An 8,848-nucleotide genomic window follows, 5' to 3' on the forward strand; every position below is an offset into this window, starting at 1 on the left:
AGGGACTGAAGAAATATATTTTTTTAAACCGTACTACATTTCCTTATATCTTTGACAGTCGTTACAAGTAGTCAGAAGCATAAAAGTCTAACATCCAGTCTAACCAAGGGGTGTCGTGTTGCCCAGGTTACTGGGTTGAGGAGGTCAGATAGGCAGTTGCTCCTTTTAAAACAGTGGTGCTTAGCTGAATTCGGTTAGAATGGAAGCTGACCCCAACGTACTCGTAGTTGGGAACAAGATAGACCGATGATGATAGTTTTAACATTTCTATAGATACAGCCTGGTGACTGACCTAAGTCAGTTTGTAAGTTAGTTTTGAACAATGCAGTTCGGAACAATAAAAAGCAATGACAAATTTTCAAATATTTGATGTAAAAGACTTGATTTGCTAACTTAAAAAAATAACAATATACAAAGCCGACTTCAATAGGAATGGAAGTTACTGTATAAATCAATTTTCTAACTTCGTATTTTTAATTTCTAAAAATCATCCACATTACCTACTGTGGTTTGTCACAGGAGCATTTTACCGTTAAAGGCTTTCTCCTCCCACGCTTAAACATCACATTCTTAGAACTTGACACATGTACCAAATGTCACGGAACAAAACATCAAAAGCACAAATACTCACAAATTCACTCCAACGTGTAATAAAATATCTCGTCTGAAATTGAAATCCAGATCCTTACAATACTGACAGAACAACGAGAGCTTGAAATATTCACAAAACCGTAGCGGGAAGAAAAACATTCCGTGCGTAAGTCGAAACTTCTTAACACAATCCGATTATAAAAACATCCTTAAATCAGTTTCTAACAAGCTTACTACATACATTGCTGATGATTTGTTACTTATTACAGACACATTTCAGTAAGCGTGCAATAACCGCGCAATGGATTCGAAAACGTCTTGTTTTATTTATCGTCGAGATGTATCGTGGTAAGAGCCATGATCACATTACAATTAAAATATGAAAAGCAAATTCACCTTCATTTGCTTACGACTATTGGCTACTCACATACTCAGTAAGATGCTTGGACATTATAAACAGGTTGTGGGTCACAATTTTAGGACAATGTGTGCACTTTGGAAACGAACAATGAAATGAAAAAAAATATTATGCTAATACTAGCTGTTGTCCGCGACTTCGTTCCCGTGGGTAGAAGTTATAAGTTATGATTTATACCTGCCCTGTTTTTTCACATTTTTACCTATCTTCGCTCCTATTAGTTGCAGCGTGATGGTTTATAGCCTAAAGCCATCCTCGATGAATGGTCTATTCAACACAAAAAGAATTTTTCAATTTGGACCATTAGTTCCTGAGATTAGAGCGTTCAAACAAACAAACAAACAAACTCTTCAGCTTTATATATTAGTATAGAGTATAGATGATAGACCTCATCATTTTTACATGTCATTTTTAAAGCTAGCTCGTGTTCCTAACTATCTACCTTGAGATGAGTAAATTAATGCAGTGTCTTTCTTGGAATGACCTTTGGTATTGAGGATAGTTTTAATAAAGCAATAAATCTTTATTTTCAGACCATGCATGCTTAATATTAAAAGCTAGACGGTCAAGCTACCGGATGATGGACTGTGTGCGGCCATCCAGTACAAGATATCTAATAACCTTCTGAACTTCTTTGTAAGTGAGTTATTAACGAACGTCAATGGTATACCGGAGGTCCTGGGTTCGATTCCCACCCAGGACAAATGTTTGTGTGATGAGCACGATCATTTGTTCTGGGTCTGAGTGGAAGCTATCTTTAATATTGTGTTGTTAATCAGTTGTCTAGTACTCATAATACAAGCTTATTTGAGACTAGATGGCGTTGTGTGATAGTTGTGGAATGGTAGTTCATTGTAAAAGTGTAAACATTGACCTATGAGAATGTTGTTTACGCAATTATAATCAATCAGTCAACGTCTCCATAAGACTCTTTGACTTGGTGTAACTAGTCCTTCATGTAACGTTTTAAAAATGCCACAAAAACGGCCTATTCATAATAAAAAATAGATTTTTTAATTTCCGATTTTTGAACTCAAAAAACTAAAGAAGAACTTCTGCTATAGTAAGTATAAAAACGCAAACAGGGTATACTCAAAAACAAAAACACAATATTATTTTTTGCATTTATCGTCTACTTTCACACAGAAATACAACAGGGAACATAATTACATTTGGTTCATCGCAAAGTCAATTTAATAAACATATTTGTTTGAAACGTATTGATTGATGTCGAAGAAGAAAAAATATAATGTGTCGACGAAGAAACCTGTCACTTTATCCATGCAAATGGCCAGACCATATTTCAAATACCAGAAGTCTACTTTTTCTTTCCCATTGGGTAAAAATCATCTCTAACCTGCCACCAAGGGATGTAAGGATAATTGTTAAAACCATCAAAAAACCATCCCAAGTTTTGGCCCCATTGAGGGTACGCATACTCGTAGTACTCGCCTGGAGAGATTTCAGCATATAAATATACCCAGTCCATATAGTACCTTAAGTCAGTAAACACCATAATTCTATCCTCATTGTATCGGATTTCAAAGCAACCAATACCAACGATGTGATCCCCATCAAATAAAGCACCACCATTTGGCACTCCAGGTAAATTTTCATAATTTTTGATGCAAATAAATTTCCCCCACCATTTAGGTAAATACTTAGAACAATCGACAATGTACTTTTTAGGAGTCATTGCGAAAAATATTTTATAATTTTCTTTAATATGCAGAAGATATTCGTATCCGGAACCAGTAAACCAAAGGTCGGATGATAGTCTGTGATGTTTACCGCATAAAAAACACCTATAAGGAAGATGGTACCTGGTCGGTGGATAAGCCATAATGTATATTTGATCAAGACTATGAATAACAGAAACGTCGTGCCTCGGCGAATGGATACCTCTTGGACCATGCCAATGTTCTGGATTTAAACTTTTTGGAAACAGTCTTGTGATTCGCCATACTCTGTACCTATAAGGCATGTTTTCGTATCCACCTCTGCCCAACGCCCAAATACGAACGTCCCTCATACGATTCATCCATGGATCAAGGTAATTGGCGGAGGTTATCAGTGTTCTTCTATTAAGAAGAACTGCCGTGCCGAGACAAAGCAAATCTGAAATGTTTTCATTAAAAAATGTTTTTACTTCGCTTTTTTAGTTTTTTTTTTATGACTTTGTGTTGTCTTATTGTAAAAAGCTCCTTAGGGCAACTTCCAGCATAAAATCAATGCCGTACCCACACAGTATTGCCTTATCACACAAAACACTTAAAAAATAAATAAATATATATTCAATTTGAAACCGATAAGGGGGTCAAACTGAAATTGCAACAATTGATTGAAACTGATAACGTGTGTGCTAGTTTATCAACATCGCATACTATAGCAATAGTGACATGATTTGCTAAATGATCACTTGATTACGTACCTATAGATATGCCAGCGACACAATTAAGTCTTCTTCGTCTTCGAATTTCTGTCCAGTCCCAATGTGAAAAGAATAATCTCAAACGTTCTGACTGCACCATCTGCCATCGGAAGAAACTCTGTCGGGGATATAAATCGGTCCTGATGTACGCAGCGGTTGTAGTCCCTGTATCCCAGTACCCAGATACGTGACTTAAAAGGAATAGAAGAATCACTGAAACGTACAGCGTATTCATTACAGATAAATCTGTCACGAAAATGAGATCGCAATGAATCAAACCCTGAATTGCAGTCGCCTTTTAAAGACTGATTATTTGTAAATAAAGAATTATATTAATATACAAGAGTGTGTTGTAAATATACACTTTCGGTTCACTTTACATTCTTGTGTCAATTTGAGCAAACATTTCCATCGTAGTTTGGACTCTTTTGATGTTATATCTCTCTTTATGAGTTTTTAAAGTCAAAAAATGATGACTGTTCCTATGAGCCTTTTCCTTTCCGTCTACCCATCTGTGTTCTCTGTTTCTCGTAAATAGTGACAGCTAGTGTTTTTTTTACGGGTGCTGAAAATAATCAATTTTCTGCCATAAACATATTCACAAATTATTTAGTTTTGTTACAGCTACAATCAAGTTTCAACAATAATGATTCTAAGTGAAGGAGCATTTTTTTCTAAAGAAACAAAATGACTGGACTTATGTGTAAAATCGCTATTCGAAATTTATTTTCTATTATGTCGGTTATGTCCTCATTTAACAGTTTATTTGCCTGCCCTGGTTTCAACATAGTCTTGCCTCATTTTTTCAAGCCTATTTTTATGAAATCCTCAATATCCAAATCCAACCAACGACTGGCCTGTTGGTCTAGTGGTTAGTGGCCCTGACTGCTATACCTTAGGTCGTGGGTTCGATTCCCACCCAGGACAAAGGTTTTTGTCATGAGCATAATCATTTGTTCTGTGTCTGGGTGTAAGTTATCTATAATATGTATGTATTCATTGATATTTAATCATGATACAAGCTTTGCTTAGTTTGAAACTGGATGGCGTTGTGTGAGAGTTAAAAACAAAAAAACCTGCACCATTTTTTTGGTCAAAACCTCTCATATCCGAGTAAAATCTTTGGCACGAGCAACTTTTTGAGAATATTATGTACATTTGATAAAAGTTACATTCATTGCGTATTCCGTCCACACATCTTTGTTAATGGAGTCGAGTCACAAGTTCCACAGAAAGGCTCGTGACAATAATAAATTTGGATCCAAGGTGTAAGAACTTAATCGGGAACAATATTTTACGTCATATCTAAGTCTAACTTATTGCTATGTTGAATTGTGTCGTCCTATGTGCAGTGGGATACTAGAAAAATATTTCATGTCATATTATATCAGCAAGTGTAAGGCCGTTCGTACACTACGCTACACAAATCAGTGTATACTGATGTTGTATACTAATTTAGTATCGTGTCGAATATCGAGTAGCGAACGGTCCGTACACACGGCATTGAATCGCAAGACGTGAATTGCCTATTTAGCCACTACTGACGTAATACGTAATTAATAATGAAAAAGTACTACCAAAAAGTGCTACCTACTACTTTGCTTCGAGTACATTCCTGATTATATCGAATACATATTATAAAAAGATACCAATCTGTTAAAATTAACGGCATTTCCAACTGCTACCCAAGCTATTTCCGTTATCTCTTTTTTGGAATATTCCTTCAATTTATAATTATATAAGCAAGGATAATTCTCCACCTCAGAATTAGATTAAATATTCAATAAATGCTCCGCAATCATGAAAATCGCTGCGACTTTACGTGCTCAGGCACGGTGGAGTGATGATCTGGGCAAGATAGCTGGAGACGGATGCGAGCAGCCGAAGATAGATCTCGAGATATGTGCTGATGATGATGAAACCAACCTTTACAATAATTCCCCATCAGTTCATATTCTTCCACTGCTGGACATAGGTCTCCCAAATTTCACTCCATCGATTATACATTACTTGTGTTTTTTTAATCCATATTGTACATTTTATAAAATAAATCTCAAACAATTATAGGCAAAATAGAGAGACGATATTAATGTGTATACATATGTGTGCGGGAATTCACACTCGATACAAAGTTTATGGTTATCGAGCTTTTTCTTATGAAATATGAAAATTCTTTCCTTTGTAGGAATTTTTGCCGCATTCAGGATCAAGTTACGCTGGAACTGGGTCGTTTTATACGAAACTTTGAACATAAAGCTTAGGCCTATTTGAAGACTGGTATGATTTTTGATCAATACAAGAAAATATGGGTTAGCAAAAGGCTAGGAATTTATGAACAAACATTTTTTTGTTCTAGACTTTGCTCGGATGAGAAACTAAACGGGCTATACCGATAAATAAGCACGGGTAAACCGGTCTAAAAATATTTCAGTATTGTCTTAAAGGATACAAAAAGTAATGCAAAATTTGAGGTATCATTGCATTATTAGGGTTAAAAGGTAAAATTGGAACCCATTACTGTGATACCTTTGTATGACTGTCCGTCACCAGGCTGTATCTCAGGCAGGATGCTAGCCAAAAAGTTATAATTTTCGCAGATTGTTTTCTAGAGACCTGGAAATTGGGAAAGCTGGTCTTCCTGCAGAAAAAACCTGCGAAAATAAAAAAAGGATAAATCAGTTCAATCTTTCCATGTTGCGTTCTAAGATAAGAGAAAAAAAATTGAACAGTTTCACGATCCATTAACTTGGCATAGAAGGTTTCTGAGTTTGCAATATTTCGGCGGTACATAATTTCCACGTGCACAAAAAAGATTTATCAATATCCCTTCTACTATTTTCTTCAGCTTTCAGGTTCTTCTTAATAGCAGCACTCATCAGACGCGATATACTAAAAGTGGTAGGTTCAAAACCCGGCGCGCACTCATATGTTTCAATGACAAGCCCGCTACCGATTAAAAATGTTCCCACCATTAAAAATATCCTATGTTTTAATCCTGGTTATAAACCAAACTGTATATCAAGCTTCATCGAAATAATTTCAGTGGTTTTTAAATGAAAGGGCAACAAAAATCCATACATTCAAACTTCCGAGTTTATAATATTTAGTAGGATTACACGGTTATCCTTTTTTCACACGATTAACTGATATTATCTTTTGGTTTTAATCCTTGCTCCGTAAACAAGGAAGACAGCGAATAATTGCCAGCTATTAGGCTACGTCAGAGATGTGAATTAGAAAGCTTTGTCAACCCATTTCTCTAGTGGCACTTTTACGGCAGCCGACGAGAAAACCAATGAATTATTGAGTGGAAACGACCCTGCAATTACTGGTACAGTTGATAGAAGGAGTAACCGGATTATAGATGTGTAAAAGTCCTTAGAAAGTCGGAATTTGAATACATTTTTAGGACTAGTATGTTTTAGAGGTATTTAGATGATGGGAATGTTGTAGTGCAACAAGGCAAATCGGACAATCTAATAAATAAGCATGAGTAAACCGTTGCATACTTTTATCATAAAAAATAATCAGTAAGTATTTCCCTTGTTCACGGTATCACACGTGATAGAAGGCTCTTATGCAAGAAAAGATATGAAAAATTACACGGAAATTTTATGATTAGAGCATACTTTACCACCATATTGAGTAATCCTGTCTTTTGTACCTTGACTATACGTATGCACGTGGTTAAAACTATCTCCATTCCTTAAAATTGTCTGTCAGTTGAAGATATAAATGTAAATGTACCAATTTGGTTCGAGTTCCAGATATGTCCAACACAGATAAAATAGGACTAGTCTAGATTCGACTCCGCTGAATACGAATGAGTTTTCAAGGTTGAAACTTTAATTGAGAAACGTCATAAGCTGATGTTCGAAAACACATAGTAAATAGGGTATTTGTCATTTTTTTTTCTTGGTACGTCAGACAAATTTAGAAAAAAAATTGTGTAAGTATATTTTCTTTTATCTATTAAACTGTAAATGAAGACTCGTGGGACGTAGTACCTTTTTTATTGTCAATTATATAAGTGATCTTTTCAGGCCCCTTTACGTGTGGTTAAGCGGCCTTTAGGGGCATTTCATCATCTTAATTGGTTTTCCTTCCTTAATTTTTAAAGGTGCGGTAAAAAATGTGTAGTAAAATACGTATCCAATATTTATTGTAAATTTGTCTGATTCATTCCGGTACATTATTAGATTTAGTTCAACAGCCTATCGGGGTTGATGGGTAAAATCTATTGTTTTCCGAGTGTTCATGATTATAAGCCTCTGGTACATTGACGTCATCAAAGGTCAATGGTGTCGATACGAACTTCCTTTTGAACGTTAAAATGCCTTTATCACGGTAAAAGTTGAAGCAGATTCAGTAGCTAAAATGTCATAACTTTATATGCCGTGTATTGAAATCTCGATTTTATGCAGTTGTCATAAAAGAGGAATTGGCATGATACCGAAATGGAGATATGTGATTTTTGTGGTTTAATGAGTAGTTTGATTCAAATCTAAGGTTGTGTTGAATGGTATTCAGGGGCGACTGGAAGTACTTAATTTTATTAAAACGGGATGGTGGATCCTAAAATGATTTATTAGTTAGGGCTTCAAGCAGACTAATTTAGTAAATTTGCGTGAAATTAATATTAAATTCCCTTGATTGTTTCACCTTTCTTTAAAAAAAATATTTTGTTAGTTAAATACCTCTGAATAAAAGACACTTGTATAATTAAGGTATTTAAAGAAAACCAATCTTCAATCGTTGTAACTTTTTTCTTTATAATGTGGATGAAATTGCACTTGGTGCAAGTTTGATGCCAAAACAAGTCAAATAAATTTTTTTTCGGTCAAAGCGCGGAAACCTTCGTGGTAACCAACCTCCTCGGGGCAGGAAGTGGGTGATGTCAGACTCTTTCTGGTTGAACGTGAACCGCCGTGCAATTTTGAAGTCTTTGGCGTTCCCAAAAAACATTTTGAGACGATTTTTGGCAGTAATTCGCAATTTCATCTCTTACATAATTGAGTATCTCTATTGTTCCAAATATTTATTTTGTTATGTGACACGATTTGTAAACGAAATAAGAACATGTTATTTGTTTAACATTCCAATGTCATGTTTTTTGTTTTGTAACAACTTGTTAATAAGATTTTATTGATCACGTTTGTTAAGATTTTTGTTTATATGTCTGTGATATCATAGCTTTAAAACAACACGTTCAATTTCTATGAGGAATAATAGTTTATTTTATTAGCATAGATTTTTTTCTTTAAATCGACTTCCGCAGTAAGGAATTTAACCGCGGGGGGTTTCACAAACCTAACAATCACATGCATAAAGCCACCCAGACTTAGAACAATTTGTCCTACGCGGGGATCGAACCCGCGACACGTCACGCACGGTGGCTTTGGTGGCAG

The 8,848-nt window shown here is 35.4% G+C and overlaps 1 protein-coding gene across 2 annotated transcripts; it reads right to left on the reverse strand.

Annotated features, from left to right (window-relative positions):
• Positions 1-2,121: 2,121 nt before the first annotated feature.
• On the reverse strand, positions 2,122-8,424 carry LOC113495407. Of its 2 annotated transcripts, XM_026874112.1 has the most exons (3): positions 5,967-8,424; positions 3,441-3,558; positions 2,122-3,127 (listed from the first exon to the last, which is right to left on the reverse strand). In XM_026874112.1, the coding sequence occupies exons 1-3, from the start codon at positions 6,228-6,230 to the stop codon at positions 2,328-2,330; spliced, it is 1,182 nt and encodes a 393-aa protein (XP_026729913.1). In that variant the 5' UTR covers positions 6,231-8,424; the 3' UTR covers positions 2,122-2,327. The 2 variants fall into 2 exon arrangements, with proteins under 2 accessions (XP_026729913.1, XP_026729914.1); XM_026874113.1 differs by lacking the exon at positions 5,967-8,424 and having other exon boundaries at positions 3,441-4,298.
• Between the last annotated feature and the right edge of the window lie 424 nt (positions 8,425-8,848).

This window comes from Trichoplusia ni, chromosome 6 (genome assembly GCF_003590095.1).
Source record: "Trichoplusia ni isolate ovarian cell line Hi5 chromosome 6, tn1, whole genome shotgun sequence".
Lineage (NCBI taxonomy): Eukaryota > Metazoa > Arthropoda > Insecta > Lepidoptera > Noctuidae > Trichoplusia > Trichoplusia ni.

Bases quoted from the DNA above. Each gene is read 5' to 3' on its own strand.
- LOC113495407 (XM_026874112.1), bottom strand. From the start codon at position 6,230: ATGTACCGCCGAAATATTGCAAACTCAGAAACCTTCTATGCCAAGTTA. The intron at 3,559-5,966 runs GTATCACAGTAA...TATCCCCGACAG, and splicing joins TGACGGACAGTCATACAAAG to AGTTTCTTCCGATGGCAGAT. The intron at 3,128-3,440 runs GTACGTAATCAA...AAAACATTTCAG, and splicing joins TGTCGCTGGCATATCTATAG to ATTTGCTTTGTCTCGGCACG.